The sequence below is a fragment of the Rhinoderma darwinii genome, chromosome 2 (genome assembly GCF_050947455.1).
Source record: "Rhinoderma darwinii isolate aRhiDar2 chromosome 2, aRhiDar2.hap1, whole genome shotgun sequence".
Taxonomy (NCBI): domain Eukaryota; kingdom Metazoa; phylum Chordata; class Amphibia; order Anura; family Rhinodermatidae; genus Rhinoderma; species Rhinoderma darwinii.
In genome coordinates, this window is record NC_134688.1 from 201,550,636 (window position 1) to 201,569,582 (window position 18,947).

General features: G+C 37.0%; 1 protein-coding gene across 7 annotated transcripts in view; it reads right to left on the bottom strand.

Moving 5' to 3' along the window:
- Window positions 1–18,947, bottom strand: part of DMD (dystrophin) — a 2,416,993-nt gene that overhangs the window by 946,665 nt on the left and 1,451,381 nt on the right. For all 7 annotated transcript variants that reach the window (XM_075852742.1, XM_075852740.1, XM_075852736.1 and 4 more), the window contains one exon: window positions 2,514–2,689. In XM_075852742.1, the coding sequence (XP_075708857.1) occupies window positions 2,514–2,689 (176 nt within the window). The remainder of the gene's footprint in view (window positions 1–2,513; window positions 2,690–18,947) is intronic.

Consider the following 18,947-nt stretch of genomic DNA (forward strand, 5'->3'; position numbering starts at 1 on the left):
AAGTGTAAATATAATTTGTAATCCAGCAACACAAGGATGGAAATCTTTCAAGGGATTGAATGCTTTCACTGGAATGCACAGTGATATGGATTCATAGAAGCTTAGACAGAGAAAAAATATTGACTGATTTATTTAATTTACTACACAAGATTTTTGCAACTGCAAAACATTTCTAGCCAAGTCAATATTTTTTCATCAAATTTTATCTTAACAGTGTGTTATTCCGGAAATGAAATTATTAAAACTGTCATCAAATGACTCACAAAGCTGAAGCTATTGATACAAAGCAAACATTTTTAGTTGAGGCTCAATATATTTATTTGCAAGTAAGTAAGTAAGGACTTAACTTCGGGTATCTGAAAACCATATATATGGTGTGTGAATACAACGATAGCTCTGGGAAAGCTGAGCTTTCAGCCTCTCTCTGTGCCTCTGTGTAACCCTAAATACTCGAGTCCTGCATGGAGACGTGAAAATTGGGCACAACTTTATTTCAGAGGCAGATCAATTTCCTATTATGGAGCCGTAGTTCCCACACAAGACAGTGGATGCTGAAAATGAGACCTGTACAATGGCATTTCAACCTCCATTGTCTTATATAAGAGGAAACGACTCTGTAATAGGAAATTTTCCAATCAGTCAGATATTGTAAAGCAAATTTCCACAAATGACTGGTCTTGTACGATCCCTATTTGCCAGCACTTGGCATAATACAAATACTGTTTAGGATTTAGTAATGTTGATGCCTGCCGACAAGAACGGGGCTATCTATACTAGGATCACTGTAGAATATCTTTAAAAAGTGGTATCCAGCAGCAGCTAAGGCCCTATTCACACGAGCATGAATCACGTCCGCGTGCTGTGCGTTGAAACAACGCACAGCACACGGACCCATTGATTTCAATGGGGCCATTCACACATGCGTGATTTTTCATGCAGCGAGTGTCCGCTGCGTAAAACTCACTGCATGTCCTACATTGATGCGTTATCACGCACCTATGCGCCCATTGAAGTCAATGGGTGTGTGAAAACCACGCACAGCACACGGATGCACATGCGTGTGCGGATGCGTGATTTGCCCATAAATTCAGTTGAAAATAATAAATAAAAGTGCGTGAATAACGCATGCCCCTCGCAAAGCACACTGATGCATAATGCAACACACACGGACCCGATTCACGCATGTTTTTCACGAGCGGGAATCAGATACGTGGGAATGAGGCCTAATATGGGAATACAAAGTATTGAAAACTCAACTTTCACCTTAAGGCCGGATTCACTCGAGCGTGTGCGTTTTGCGCACGCAAAAAAACGCAGCGTTTTGCGTGCGCAAAAAGCACTTAACAGCTCCGTGTGTCATCACCATATGATGCGTGGCTGCGTGATTTTCGTGCAGCCGCCATCATTATGACACTCTGTTTGGATGTTTGTAAACAGAAAAGCACGTGGTGCTTTTCTGTTTTCAGTCATACTTTTAACTGCTGTTGCGCGAATCACGCGCGTCACATGGAAGTGCTTGCGTGTGGCATGCTTGGTTTTCACGCACCCATTGACTTCAATGGGTGCGTGATGCGCGAAAAACGCACAAATATAGGACATGTCGTGAGTGTTACACCGCGGACTCACGCTGCGTAAAAATCACGGACTGTCTGCACTGCCCCACAGACTAATATAGGTCCGTGCGAGGCGCGTGAATATCACGTGCGTTGCACGCACGTAGATCACGTTCGTCTGAATAAGCCCTAACACAGAGTTATTTTTAATGTATTATTTGGGCAATACATGGCAATTTAATCTTTATTCATATATGATCAAGGGTGATTTTGGAGGTTGGCTACCATGCACTGGACATTACCACTTTTCACCCCCCAAACAGAGTCTAGATTTGCAGAACTTTCTAATTTTTCTGTTTGGTTTTGGGAAGAAAAACGAAAACAACTCCTAGGAGAGGCGCTCCCGTGAAGGTGGTATATATCTCTGGATGCTTCAAACAGGTGAAGATGACTCAGGTGAGATAAAAAATGCGATATTTATTCTTATTGGTAAAACTCCTGAGGCTTCGCACACTGTGGATCCTCCGTTCATTGCAGTGATTTGCTGCCAAACGATTTACAATTGAGTTGTGCCGACCATCCTGCACAACCTGAGTAGGTGAGTGTATCACCAGCATTCTTATTGATTGTTGTACGCTACAGAGCCTGACGTTTTTAACTTAGAGGAGCGTCTATTTCCCTTTTTCCCCCTTTTTTCCTTCTATCATAATTTTTCTGTTTGTGATTTATATACTAGGCCAGTCAATTATATTACTGCATTTATTAAGGACTATTAAAGCACATATTATTAAAGTGGTAGCCTGATTGTATACCCTATTAGAGAATTTCTAAGTTAACAATGGGGATCCCTGTTCAGAACCCTCATCTAATATTACAGCTGATTGTTATAGATTAGACAACCTCTTAGAAACATGACTTGGAGTACTGGAGTAACTCTTACATACATAGTAGAGTACTCACCTTCTTCTTCTCTCTTGTAGCTTTCTGTTGATTGTATTCCAGCGGGAATTTAAGGTATCCAAATTATCTTTAATACGAGCAGCGTCAGCAGTTGAGGACTGCTCAGCAATCTCTCCGCCAGATACATTCAGTGCTTTCACAATAGCTAGCTGTTCTGCTATGCCATCTTCAAGTGCCTGAAAATGAAAACATATATATTTTAATTATCTTAGAATAATATCACTTACAATTATCAGAAGTGGTCAAATTAAATATGTGGTGGTAATCTTGACCTTGATGAGAACTTTTTACCACCATTAGAAAGTCTTTTAGTGAAGACAAATGTGAGCTACATGGGAGAATGGCTGCTATCTATTGACAACAACGTAAGTTTTAAATTATGCATTTTGTAGGAAGAAGAAGTAATGACGTCAGCATTCCAAAAAAGCAAATCTTTTTCTTGTCCCATGGTACAGACACCAGCATGCTGGTGGTTGTACTATAGCACAATAAAAAGATTTGCTTTTTTTGGAATGCTGACGTCATTACTTCTTCCTGTGAATCCTTGAGTGGGCTCGAGCTGGCCCATAAAGATTGTCTATTGGATTCTTACATCCCCATTTAGAGTTACATTGGTACTATCCCCATCCCAATTTCTAAAATATGCATTTTGTAGTGTCAGGACAATTTTATATGATCTATCTATGACCTGGATAAAGGTCATAGATAGATATGTATAACGATAGACAGACAGACAGACAGATAGACAGACAGAGAGACAGACAGACAGACAGAGAGAGAGAGATAGATGATAGATAGATAGATAGATAGATAGATAGATAGATAGATAGATAGATAGATAGATAGATAGATAGATAGATAGATAGATAGATAGATAGATAGATAGATAGATAGATATGAGATAGATAGATAGATAGATAGATAGATAGATAGATAGATAGATAGATAGATAGATAGATAGATAGATAGATAGATAGATAGATAGATAGATATGAGATAGATAGTTAGTTAGATAGATAGATAGATAGATAGATAGATAGATAGATAGATAGATAGATAGATAGATAGATAGATAGATAGATAGATAGATAGATAGATAGATAGATAGATAGATAGATAGATATTTTATCAGTTACATTCCAATAGCATGTTAACTTCCTTGTACTTGTTTTTGGGATGAAAACGATACTATATTTGTTAATATTTTAATATCATGGTTGCTGTATTTAATTATTTTATAGTAATGTATGTATTGTGTATAAGATGGACGTGACTATAGATTTCATTTTAGGAAATAATACATTCAAGATAAACTGTGTAACTGAAGATTGCAGTGAATCAAATTCTAAACATGTACAATATCTTTTATAATCCACTGCTAAAGTATTTGATTCACAATCAGCCACTTCTTGACAGGACAGAAATATCCTTCTGCTGGTTGAACATCAGGAATCAAAGAATCTTTTTAGAAATTCTGTCAACTAGCACACTGTGATTTGTATGCCCTCGGGATATGTTCTAAAATATTTTCTGAGGGAGATTCCAAAACAACTACTAAAGAGCAGTCCAGCAGCTTGTGAAGTAATAAAGAAATAATGATGGACTACAGATCGTATCAAAACCTACAAAAATACATTATAACAATGACAAAAAAGATCATCCAATTTTGTATGTCCTTATTTTCTACACAGAATATTAACAACTTACTATAACGTGCAATGACATACATAAAACAACAGAGGACAGTAATAAGTAGCAAAATAGCTCTCATACTATGAAAGCCTATGCGTTGTGTGTCCATTCCCAACCTCTATTATACAATTGTTCTGTCTGTCATAAATGGTATATGCACTTTAAAAAAAAAAATAATTATTGTTCCAATTCAGTTAAAATAAAAAAAGTCTTGATTTTAAAAAAATTATCGTTTTGTGTATATGTCTCTTATGAAGACCTACTGTATGTGTCTCCATGGTAAAGACTACAAGCAAACCGTTTGTGTAGCCTGATCCTACAGGCATGTGCTATTCCACCCCATATGTCCCCTCTACTGGCTAACCTATCAACCGTGGAGGGGGGAAAATGGAAGGCAGTGACATATTACTGCATGATCAAACTACACAAGGTTTGTATGTCGTATGTAACCAATAAAATATAAGGGTCTGCGTGGTAACTGTGTACACAAAATGGTAGAATATTATTATTCAAGACTTTTTGAAAAGTTTCTTCTTTTTTTATCTTAGAATGCATTGTTGCAATGAATTGCTTGCAAAGTCTACATGCTCTATAAGTGATGGATGCCTCATTGAATAAAAGTATATTCAACATTTAAAAATACAGAATAATGATATTACAACCCCAGATCTGCACACAGATCCAGTAATGGGCTGGTTTTGTGAACATACTACATTGCCATCCACTGTCTATTGTCCAGTGAAAATATCTTTTCTTGCACTTTTAAGAGGTAATAAAATAATAGAAATATGATCATTTGGACGTATAAAGTTCAGATGAAATAGAGTGACATAAGTTCAATTCATATTAAATGTACATTGTGTTGTCGGTCATGGCTCCGTTCCGACGGCAAACTCCGACGGAACGTCGGAAAGGAGGCCTGATGCAGATGTGAATGAAGCCTTACTCATTAAGCACTTTGACTAAATACATTCTTAGTGAAATCTACAAATACAACACCCAAGGTGAGCACCTTCTGTAGGTCATGCCTGTAAAGATAAACAGCTACAAATAAGATAAGCTGCCAAGGTCACCTGATATCACATGGATATTACAATATTATGTACAGTTTGTAAATAAGAAGGGTTGGGAGCGGCTGGGTGGGAAAAGTGCAGAATCAATAGAGTAAGCATATTACAATTTTATGTAATTTTTAAAATTTTAAGCATTTTAAACTATATTTTTACATCCCCAAAAAACCCCATTCACAGAACTATCCAACTTTTAACAAACTTTGATGTATATAAACTTTTAGCAAATATCTTTGGGGGTCCTAAATCTGGAAACTCCAAACATTTACCCCAACTACTGTAAGTGGGTCCCAGCACTCTTTTAATTTCCAGAATCCTATTATAGCTTTATAATGTTTTATATGACCAGACACAGTGCTAAGAATGAGCGACAATTGTTCTAAGTTCCTATTTCAGTAGGAGTTCTTGGGTCCCAGTGTTAGACTGATCGCCAGTCCAGCTTCTGTTTTAAAGGTGGTTTCCCTTTCAGCCAAGTGTGACTAATCAGAATTGCTTATCACTGGATTACGTGTGATTATCAATTTTTTTAACTATTTTACAAGAAGATCCGAAAAAGACAGCCAAGTTCTTGCCACTTATCAAAGGTCCAAATGCTTTTATTTCTAGGCAATCCACTTGTAATACTCTCTGCTCATAAAATATATCAGCATGCATGAAATAAAGAAAATCTGTTTACAAGCACTGATACTTGATAAAAAAAAAAAAAATTAGAGTGAAATGGCTTTGTATGGTCAATTCAGCACAGCTATAGAATTGTATATCAGCAAGAAACTGAAATGTTGCCGTAAACAAAAGAGACATGATAAAACACCTCAAGAGCTTCATTAAAGATTTTTTTTTTGCCATTTTAATAGGAGTCTTCCATAAGCGTGCGGAGATTGACGAGCACATCAATTTTAATATCACAACAGAATTCAATTGAAATCTGCATTGAACACCCTTGAATCACAATGAGAGCTGGATTTGCAATTTTGCCAGGGAGTTTAAAAGTACAATACTGTATTGTTTACAGTGGTGTGGGTATTTTTTTATTTTTTTCCACTTACAAAAAATTCGTTTTTTTTCCTTGGGGCTTATATGCCTTAGGACTGCAAGTCTTGATAAGAAATTTGCTTCATCTGAGAATTTAATTTGGGGAATTATCATTCTGATTTCATTGAAGCTGTTTCTGTGGATACCTCACCAGATATATTTAAAGGTGGGAATAGTTATTAGGTTGGAGAAATGACCTGCTCAATAAGTCAATGGAGAATACCTGTTATTGTGGAGCATGGGAGTTGCATAAATATATAATTACATTCTTATTAAAAGTATGCAAAATTCCCTTTTCTGGATTATTCATATGCAAGTTCTATTTCCCACTCAATGTGTGGAAACCATTTCATGCAAACAAGAGATAAGCAAGAACACAAAAAGGGATAGTCATTGAAATAATTTCACAACTGCATCATAGGTTATCTCTCTTCTGTCATATTGCCTTTTTCACTGAAATATTAATTATACATGGTTGCAACCTGAGTGATTAAAAAAAATCTTTTAAATACATATTTGATGGTGCGAAAATGATGTACCACACCGCATAGCAGCATGTTAAATGTCTATTGAAAGTGCCAAATCATACAGTCCTTGGTAGTAAAGACCAACTAGTTCCTTCCTGAGCTTTACCTTTCCATACATAATAGAGATTCAACAAGGGTTGGCAATAATCCCAATTTACACATCTCTAGCTCAATGTATTACGCTTCCTAGCCTCGTTATGTTCTATATTTCAGTGTCAGTGGACCAATAAGGGACTTTCCTCATTGCCTTGCCTCATTGGAGAACTATGGATCAAAGCAATGCTGGATGGTAAATTTACAGATTTAAGATGGCCTTACACTAGAGATTATGGTTGTCTAAATAAAACGATTTAGACAATTTTCTGCCGACCGTCGATGCCTGTTCCAAAGATAGATATCTGTGCAAAAATGTATCTGCCATGTTGGATTTTTTTGGGTCATTGTCGGGTGGAGTCTTGTAAAGTCGTTCATCCCAAATGATAGATGTGCATCCTAACAATAGAGACCAGGACCGGGCTATAGATAAAGGCAGAGATCGATCTGCAATTTTTCCATTTAACTTATGGTGTTGTCAACCAATAAAGCAACATTAACAGACAAACAATAAAAGACAACTCGTTCAAAAGATGGCCGTCTACCTTTTCCGATTTTACCTATGAACCTGACTGTAAGAGGTATCAGTTTATACAACTTTACCTCTTCAAATCATCATGTATAGATCCCAGAGCAAATGCAAAATAATATAGAGCCAATGAACTCCAACCGAGAGAACATAGACACTGCCATCACCGCGACATAGTATGGGGATAGATCCGCTCTACTATTAGACCAACCAGACAAAACAATATTGTGCCCTTTGCTAATAGCAGCTAGCAAAGACTGATAATAATGAGTCCTCTATATTCATGATGGAAGCACTCATTTGTTGTACTGTAGGTTTATGTACATGTTTGACTTAGAAGGTGCTTGACTTAGTAAATGCATTAAACATTGACACAAAACTTTAAAAAGTCTTTTGTTCCTTTTATTTTTGTCGATGTAAAAATTTAGGATGCCAAAACATAAATTCTTACCGTTATTATAGTAACCTAATAAGTTTCAAACAAGGCATAGAAAATCGATCAGGTGTAACCTACAGTAAACTTCCACAGTGTTGCGTCAAAGAAAGGCAAAAACACATACATTATTTTAGTATGGTAGTTGCCAATTGCCTCATATTAATTGCCAAATATGGTATTCAGAATAAATTCCTTAATCAACAACCCATCCCACTAATCTAGTACCCATCACTTTTTATAAATTATAATAAAATAACAATTGTAACAAAGTTTTAAAGAATTAGCAATGGAAAAAAACGGGTTTTGACATATATTTCAATGCAAAAATAAAGATCTCCATTCAGAGCATTTTGCCTATCAGAATTCATTTCAGAGACTAGGACATTGGAATAAAACTGTGGTGTATAGTGGATTATCATTATGGATGTACAATATCACTCACTTGAATAAGTTGTGACATATGTTTTCAACCCTGTTCCGGCACTTCAAGGCACTTGAAAGTAATTAAAAAATGTCAGGTTAGTTTGAATATCATGTAAAACTCTGATTGTACTGCACTTGCTGCTTAGACATTGCCACTGGAGACCCTGAATAAAGTTAATAAAAAGGAAATACCAGTAATGCAGTTTGACAGTTTTAGAGTTTCTAGAGAGTAAAATGACATAGTCAAAAACATTTAATCTAAGACATGTAAATATGCTTTAACTCACTCAAGATTGTTCTTCCTTTGCAAACTCATGTTACTATTGGATCTAGGTTGTGTAAATTAAAGAAAGATTTTATATTTTACATTTACTTTTATGTTCGGGAACAGAATAGACGCAAAATATACACTATATACAGTATATATATATATATATATATATAAAAGTATTGGGACGCACCTCTTAATCATTGAATTCAGGTGTTTCATTCAGTCCTATTGACACAGGTGTATAAAACCAAGCACCTAGCCATGCAGTCTGCCTTTACAAACATTTGTGAAAGAATGGGCTGTTTTGAAGAGCTCACTGAATTCCAGCGTGGTACAGTAATAGGATGCCACCGTTACATCAGGTAAGTTAGTGTAATTTCTCCCCTCCTAGATATTCCGCCAAAAACTGTGAGTGGTATTATTGCAAAGTGGAAGCGTTTAGGAACCATAGTAACTCAGCAAAAAAGTGTCAGACCAGGAATTACAGAGCAATGTCACTGAGTGCTGAGGCGCATAGAGCATAAAAGTTGCCAACGCTCTGTTGAATCAATAACTGCAGAGTTCCAGGCCTCCTCTGGCATTAACAGCTGCACAAAAACTGTGCACCGGGAGCTTCATGGCATGGGTTTCTATGTCTGAGCAGCTACATGCAAGCCTTACATCACCAAGCACAATGCGTTGGATGCAGTGGTGTAAAGCACACCGCCACTGGACTCTGAAGCAGTGGAAATGTGTTCTGTGGAGTGACTAATTGCGTTTCTCTATCTGGCAGTCTGATGAATGAGTCTGGGTTTGGTGAATGCCAGGAGACTGTTACCTGCCTGCCTGCATTGTGCCAACTGTAAATTTTAGTGATGGGGAGATAATGCTATGAGGTTGTTTTCCAGGGGTTGGTCTAGGCCCCTTAGTTCCAGTAAAGGGAAATCTTAATGATTCTGCATACCAAGACATTTTCGACAATTGTAAGCTTCTAACTTTGTCGGAACAGTTTGGGGAAAGCCCTTCTCAATTCCAGCATGACTGTGCCCCAGTGCACGAAGCAAGATTCATAAACGCATGGTTGGGAGAGTTTGGTGTGTAAGAACTTCACTGGCCCACACAGAGCCCTGACCTCAACACTATTGAACACCTTTGGGATGAATTAGAACGGAGATTGCGAGCCAGGTTCTCTCGTCGAACATCAATGTCCGACCCTTGCAATTCCTGGAAAGTGACTCACTAATATTATTTATTGTTCATTAATAAAGTAATATTATAAATATGTTTTACATGTAAATCCATCCAGGACGCTGGGAAACTATAAAAAGTATGGTGTTTTACTTGCAGGAATAACTAAGGCAGTGGTCACATCTGCGTTAGTAGGTCTGTGTGGAGCCTCTGTCGCAGATTTCATAACATTTGACAGAAAAAATACTGCTGCACGCACCTCTATTTTTCCAAAACAAATGACGGACGCCTTGGCGGAACCTGACAAATATGATTATAAGTCAATGGGGACTGTCCGGTGCTGCCGGTGTCCATTGTGTGGAAGCTACAACACTGATGTGAACATAGCCTACAAGTATAATCAAAACTGGAAACAATAAACCCAGTGATATTGAATTAGAGGACTAATTTTCTGTTGGCCCCACTCTGCAGCATTGAGGATCATGTAATGAATACTAAAACTAAGGATGGACTGTGAAAGTTGGATAATATGCCTTCAATAACTTTATGATTCCATAACAGTGTGTATTCATTCAGAAATTGCTTCTAAATCCCCAGCAGAGATAAGATAAGCAAACTAACGCTATTCAGTTCATGTTTTCCAGGCTTTCTGCAGCTCCTCATTTTCCTAGGTGATTAGAAGTAGTGAAGATGCAAATTGATATGTATAAAAACATGCAGATAACCAGAATTGTTATACTTTTCCGTTTATTTCCAGCTCCAATCTGAATGGTGTCTACTGAATGAATGAAAATAGATATATTTGGCAATCCAAGACAATGCATACTGCAGAGAGCAAAACTTTTCTACAATGTTGAAACTGTTATACACGTTCTTTTGTTATAAATGGTAGAACAGTATTTTTGGATAAAAGGACCCTTGAGCCAATAATAAGTATTATAAATAAATATAATTGTACAAAGATAAAATCAGTGTTGTTTATTAAACACAAATAAAATAATAAAAAATATGTAATTGTATATATGTCCTGATATCCATTTGCCTTTGTTACAGAAGTACAATGGCAGAGCAACTATAAGATAAGATTGTCGATTAAGCACTGAGGAATACCGTTACATTAGTTCTGTAGATCTCCAGACAAATTCTTGTCAAAGAAATGGTTCTCTGAAAAACTCCTACTTGGTTTGTGTCTATCAATATTACTGAGATTGATGTTTCAGCAATGCTGGATAGAATTATGGGGACTAAGAAGAATATGGGGGCCATGCTGGGGACTGACAGGTCAGTGGAGTCATCCTTGGGATAGACAAAAAGCAGTCGGTCTGGGAAAGAGGGAGGAGCCATGTTGGGGACTGAAATGGAGAGAGGAGACATGCTGGGTACTGAGTAGAGAGTGAAGCTATCCTTGGGAGTGATAAGAAGAGTGCAATCATGTTGGGGACAGAGAAGGAGAGAGAAGCCATGCTATAGACTGAAGAGATGGAGCTATGCCAGGGACCGAAGGTGGCTATACACCTTAGAAAGTTGTTGGCGAAACCCTCGTTCTGCCAACAGATATTCCTCCTGACTTCCGCCATACACATGCACACTCAAACGAGAACAAACACATAAGAACAGATTTGTCTGTCACGCTGCCACATGGTAAAATATTATTAATAGTGTTTCTTTGCACCAGAGCTCATAAGCAGTGGGATTTACACCACTCCAGTTAATGATTTGCATTGCATATCGACAGCGTCGGACTGGTGTACCTTGAGCCCACCAGATGATTTGTCTGTACAGAACATGTGCATATCCACTATTAATTACATGCTAATGATGCTGTTATTATTGTGTACAATGTCACACATCAATAATGAATTATAATGAGTTACTCATAAGAATTGTCCCCAGCAGGTCTCCAAATCAGCTTCAATTGAGGATGTCTTTTGCTGGGCATTTGAGCCCAATATTGTTGGGCCAGCCGCAGGATTCCCTGGTACTTTGATAGGCTCGTGTGAACCTGAATTTTGTTTTACTACAGGACGGTATGGGGCTACTGAATCATGGAAACCTAAATATGAAATTTAGTAGTGTATGTTGCAACTGAGCACAGGTGTTTTATATGCAATGTGGGCATCAGAACTTAAATGCCCCATTCTTTGGGTTTGTGTGGTCTATTGCCTCACAGTCGAGCTTTTATTGCTTTTAAATGTTCCCAACAGCAGTACTTACAGTACTTTAAGGGACAGTTCACACTGAGGTTTTTGTCAAGCAGAAAAAATCTGTCTCAAAATTCCTTCAGGATTTTTAAGGCAGATTTTGAAATAGCAGCATTTTTGACGCTTTTCTTGTCGCGGTTTTTGCTAGGCATTTTTATAATTGATTTAAACGCTGGCAGTTTTTGATCAGAACCCGCAGCAAAAAAACGCTTTAAATGATAGGTGCGTTTTTTTTCTGCTTCCCATTTATTTCAATGAAAGCTCAGAAGCGTAAACCACTCCATAAAAAAGCATGCTGCTTTTTTTTTCAGCGAACGGTCAAAAGCCTGACAAAATGCCTCTGCCTCCAATTGAAATCAATGGGAGACGATTTAGGGCATTTTTTGGCGCAGATTCCAACACGGTTTTCACCTCAAAATCAGTACCAATAAAATGCTGTGAGAACTGACCCTAAGGGAGCTCTAGTTTGTAAGTAATCTTATTAAATAACTTTTTGGAAAGGTAAAATTCTATGATTGTGCGGCATTGGAAGTTTTGCTAATGTTTGTCAACGTCTCAATTATCATAATGACAATATTGAAGAAATGTCTCTTTCTAACAGCTTTTAATGTGTTTTTAAATGTATTACAATTATACCTCAAAATAGAAGCAGAAAAAATATTATGAATTATGAATTGCACACTTTAAAATGGTTGTCATCTAATACCAGCCAATAATTCAGTATGATTAGCAGACTAGAAGTATAGGCAATCACTTGATGTCAGTAGTACAAGTTCAGGTAGGGTGAGCAACAGTGTTTGAACAAAAGCAGATTAATGTGACAGTATGGACACATCAATTATTCTTCCCCTTTTACTAACATTTGAATGTGTTCCAAACCAATACATTCCCTTCTCACTGCCAAGTACAGGTTATAAAGGATTGCTATTTCCTGCATTCACCCGCGTAGACTGTTCCACAGCTCAATTAATAGGAATAGATTCGGAAATTAGAAGTACCGTAGACAGTTGTCACAACACAGTGTACAGAACTTGGAATTATAGGACAAGTTAAAGAATTCTAGAATATCATCATTTACAAAAAGTATATTTAGAAAGCTCATTAGGCAGATAGTTATATATTAGAAATGTTCGAAAATTCTGTCATAAATGAAAAAATAAATGTAGTATTCAAAGTCTCATAATTGGTATCAGTATCATGTATTTTTAACACAGTTATTTCTTTTATGGCTGATTTCCAGAAGTATTAGCAGCTGTTAAAGGGGGTTGTACAGGATTAGAAAAACATGGCTGCTTACTTCCAGGTGCAGCACTACACTTGTCCATGGGCTGTCTGACATTATAACTAAGCTCCATCAAAGTGACTGGGGATGAGCTGCAATACCACACACAAACTGTAGATAGGTATGGCACTGTTTTTGGACGAAAGCAGCTATGTTTTAGTAATCGTATACAACCCTTTTAATTTAATACATAGAAATATATATATACAGTGAAGGAAATAAGTATTTGATCCCTTGCTGATTTTGTAAGTTTGCCCACTGTCAAAGACATGAACAGTCTAGAATTTTTAGGCTAGGTTAATTATACCAGTGAGAGATAGATTATATTTAAAAAAAACTGAAAATCACATAGTCAAAATTATATATATTTATTTGCATTGTGCACAGAGAAATAAGTATTTGATCCCCTACCAACCATTAAGAGTTCAGCCTCCGCCAGACCAGTTACACGCTCCAAATCAACTTGGTGCCTGCATTAAAGACAGCTGTCTTAAATGGTCACCTGTATAAAAGACTCCTGTCAACAGACTCAAGTAATCAGTCTGACTCTAACCTCTACAACATGGGCAAGACCAAAGAGCTTTCTAAGGATGTCAGGGACAAGATCATAGACCTGCACAAGGCTGGAATGGGCTACAAAACCATAAGTAAGACGCTGGGTGAGAAGGAGACAACTGTTGGTGCAATAGTAAGAAAATGGAAGACATACAAAATGACTGTCAATCGACATCGATCTGGGGCTCCATGCAAAATCTCACCTCGTGGGGTATCCTTGATCCTGAGAAAGGTGAGAGCTCAGCCGAAAACTACACGGGGGGAACTTGTTAATGATCTCAAGGCAGCTGGGACCACAGTCACCAAGGAAACCATTGGTAACACATTACGCCGTAATGGAATAAAATCCTGCAGTGCCCGCAAGGTCCCCCTGCTCAAGAAGGCACATGTACAGGCCCATCTGAAGTTTGCAAATGAACATCTGGATGATTCTGAGAGTGATTGGGAGAAGGTGCTGTGGTCAGATGAGACTAAAATTGAGCTCTTTGGCATTAACTCAACTCGCCGTGTTTGGAGGAAGAGAAATGCAGCCTATGACCCAAAGAACACCGTCCCCACTGTCAAGCATGGAGGTGGAAACATTATGTTTTGGGGGTGTTTCTCTGCTAAGGGCATAGGACTACTTCACCGCATCAATGGGAGAATGGATGGAGCCATGTACCGTCAAATCCTGAGTGACAACCTCCTTCCCTCCACCAGGACATTAAAAATGGCTCGTGGCTGGGTCTTCCAGCACGACAATGACCCGAAACATACAGCCAAGGCAACAAAAGGAGTGGCTCAAAAAGAAGCACATTAAGGTCATGGAGTGGCCTAGCCAGTCTCCAGACCTTAATCCCATTGAAAACTTATGGAGGGAGCTGAAGATCCGAGTTGCCAATTGACAGCCTCGAAATCTTAATGATTTACAGATGATCTGCAAAGAGGAGTGGGCCAAAATTCCATCTAACATGTGTGCAAACTTCATTATCAACTACAAAAAATGTCTGACTGCTGTGCTTGCCAACAAGGGTTTTGCCACCAAGTATTAAGTCTTGTTTGCCAAAGGGATCAAATACTTATTTCTCTGTGCACAATGCAAATAAATATATATAATTTTGACAATGTGATTTTCTTTTCTTTTTTTTTCTATAATCTATCTCCCACTGGTAAAATTAACCCAGCCCAAAAATTCTAGACTGTTCATGTCTTTGACAGTGCGCAAACTTACAAAATCAGCAAGGGATCAAATACTTATTTCCTTCACTGTACATATATATATATATATATATATATATATATATATATATATATATATATATATATATATATATATATGTATATACATATATATATATATATATATATATATATATATATATATATATATATATATATATATATATTTCATGTTCCCATGTGTCAATGCTATTAAACTATAACTGGAAAGATGGCATTGATGAGATCATAATTCGGTTCCTGTTAAAATTCAGTACAAACACAAATACAAATTCAGATAAAATAACCCAAAGGAAGCCCATGCATGGAGTTATAATGTCCTCGCCATACTAGAATGGGTTTTCTGGGTTATTTCATCTAACTATATGCAGTAAATATTACCTAAATGTATTGAAGAGAAAAAACAACTATAATAATATCATTTTATTAGAGTACTATAGAAGGGGTGCTTAAATAAAATTAGAAAATAGATGGAATAAAGTAGAAAACTATAGACATGGAGCTAGATAGGGAAGAACCAGTGGCCTCAACAGCACAAAGCAGAGATAATAGCATTGTGGTGAGATCATTGATACAAAGGCATCCATTGATTATATATAATTATCACCTTAAAGGTGTTGTCTTGATAAGACAACCACTGTCCATATGTACTATTCAGGCATATGGACATCTCACTCTATTATCAAATCCCACTCCCCTTTTAGCCAGAGTAGAATTTTGCTACAAAAAGGAGCCCTGGTGGACTCAGCCGGCCATCTATTACATGGTTGGCAATTCATGCTTTGCTGTACAAAGTACAAAAACATAAATGGTGTGACTAGACACAGGTAAACTAAACTATAAGCAACATTCGTTTATAACCCAAAAGGGAGAGGAGAATAATACAATTGTATGACTAGCGTATATCATAGGCAGTACTGAGATATACATTTTCACAAAATCTATACTCTTACTATGTCCGCCCTGCTATGTTTTACTACTCAGCTGTAAATCAGCATTTCCCATGTCATAAAAGCATAAGTAGCAATGAAAAAAAAATAATGGTTGAAATGCAAATCCTAAAAGATTCCTGACCATAATGTATTCAATTTTGATGAACCCCCGTCATGGCAACATTAATGCATTGTCAATTTTGGCCATTCAATATAATAGTAAAACAATAGTTTTGGTGTGATTTCCACTCCCGTAGAAGTGGATAGGTCAATGTCAGTTGAAGAGGATCTGTCACTAGTTTATTGATGCCCTATCTCCTAACTAATCTAATAGGCGCTATGATGCTGATAACTATAGTGTAAATTGAGTTTCAAAACATTTATTATTTGCAAAGTTATGAGCATTTTTATAAATATGCTAATTTGGCTATACTTGCCAAATAGGAGGTGACTTTTTTTTTCACTCTGGGCGGTGTAATGTTTTCTGTATCACGCTGTTCAATCAGCATCATACAGTTCTCCTCTTCCCAGCCCAGCAACACAGCGTGATCTTGCGATTGAAGCTGAGATCCTGCTGGACTGGGAAGAGGAGACCTGTATGATACTGTCCAATCCACGTCATACAAATTTGTAAGTGCCCTTATCGCCCTAAAAATGTGTGTTTGACTCTCTGATGTCTTCTAGGACTGTATCCGACCTATTTCAAGCTCTTTAATGCTAAGACAGCATTAGTAATGTCATCCACCTATACTTCTTTTGATTGACTGCGCTAGCGTGAGGGATATCTGCAGTGCATGGCATTATGGGGATGCCCGCCCGAGTCCACTAATGGTTGCCATTTTGCCGCTATTCGTTTGTCGCAAACCCCAAAAATTTGACATTTTCCTTCAAATAAGAAACTTTTGGGAAACTTGAACCGAATTTGATTAGTGTAGAATCAATTCTCTCATCACCTCCCAATGTAGATAATGAAATTGAATGTGTTACTTAACACCCCTAAAACTGAGTACATTAGAGACTATCATGTATTTAGAATGAAGCCTTAAATAATACAAGTTTATTACTTTAATTACTTCAAATTTGAAAGATATTCAAGAGTTTGTAATCAATTAAAATCCAAGCATGTTAATTAAATAGCAGTCCTTATCATTAGCTCCTAAATTACAATTGCCATTACATAAAAGACTCAGCCTTCCGCTGTACAGTCGTTTCATTTTAGCAAATTGAGATTTAATTACCTTCACTAAAAGCTCTAAATTTTTTCTTTTGCCATTGTATTTCAAATAATATAGCAAATAAATAATCTTTTAAGATGTAAAAGTAAATGAGAAGTTACACAAAACATTCTAATTTACAAATGATCCAACTCTCCGAAATATTTTCCTTCTTATTCATTTCTTTTGGTGGTAGCCACATTAATGCAACCTTACAGAAGATTGTCACCCACTTAATGATCAAGATATATTATACATTAGAGGTCTAGACAATGAGGCATATCAAGTATACATCCATTTACTTAATAGTTTCAGGAGTTCATAGCATCAAAAGGCAATTGATTTAAGAACTCACTAATACAAACTAAAGTCAATATAACCCTTAACAGTTTCTGCATTGTTAATTTTATTCCTCACTCCTACCTTCCAGTGAGAAAAGACGTAGACAATTGATGTTACAAGACATGTAAAGCCATGCATATTTTCCAAAACGTACCTATACTTACGGATGTAGCAGAGTTTAATTTGTCAGATAGCAAAATATGGAGTTATAAAATCATGTGGTATTAGTGGTTACCCATAGGATTATAAATATGCTATATCTGTATATTATATATGTTTGTAAATGTTCTAATTTCATAATTCTTTCCTATGGTAGTATTGAACAAAGTAAAATGTGTGTGGTTTGTGAACCCATAATTATAATTTTTATTAAAGGCAACAGAAGTGCACATATAGATCTTTATTGTCTGGGGCTTCCACCATCAGAACCCCAAAATGAATTCAGATTTCCAATCATAAGACCCCAAAATGAATGCAGACCCCAAAATATATTCAGACCCCAAATCTCACTTGTTTGGTAATAGCTGTTTCAGTACTGCAGCTCTTTGAAGCTCACTCGCATACGCGTGAATGGGACTGAGCCGCAAAGAGCTGCAGAACCTGACACAGCCACCCACGAATGTTCAGACCTGTGTCGAGGCCACAGCGCTCACTGCTGTATCGCATCCCCTTTAATCAGCCGATCAATTAGGGTGCCAGGAGTGAAAGAACCAAGAGCTGAAGTACCTGATACAGCAATTGCCGAATGTTCGGACCTGTGTCGAGGCCGCAGCGCTCACTGGAGTACCGCATACCCTTTAATCAGTCGTTCAATTAGTGTGCCAAGAGTGAGACCTCCACCGTTCTGATATTGATGAACTATCCTAAGAATAGGTCATTAATATCAAAGTCCCGGAAAGCCCCTTTAAGGCATACAATGAGTCACAAAAGAAAACTTAAAGATTTATCTATTTAGTTTCATTGCAATTGGGCATTTTTATCCAGTTTTATAATTGTATTCTTCTCAATTTCCTCTCCAACTTGGTCTATTCCTGTGACTGTGTTATTTACTTATATTTCATTAAGGTTAGCTTAAGAGCTCGATGGAGGTTAATGTCAATTTTCCTTTCCTCCATTTCCTAACTTTGCTCAATGCCCTACGGCTTAACATTTGGAAACACTGCGGATAGAAAATCAGCCAACATTTTTAACCTTTAACGTGGGTTTTATGAATGTCTGTAATAAAGCCAAAGTAAATATTGCAGCAGATTTTTTTTTTTTTACTTGGACTATCTAAATAAAAGCAAATATTTCATTATTTTATTGTATATTTGGTTATTGATCTCAAATTGCAAAAAACTTAGGCCAAGAGGAGATTCTTGTATTTTTTCTAAGGAGCACAGATTACGTCAAGATTCCTGTTTTTTTCTGCGTCTACATTCTGTGTGCAAATATAGAAAAAAAAATTAAA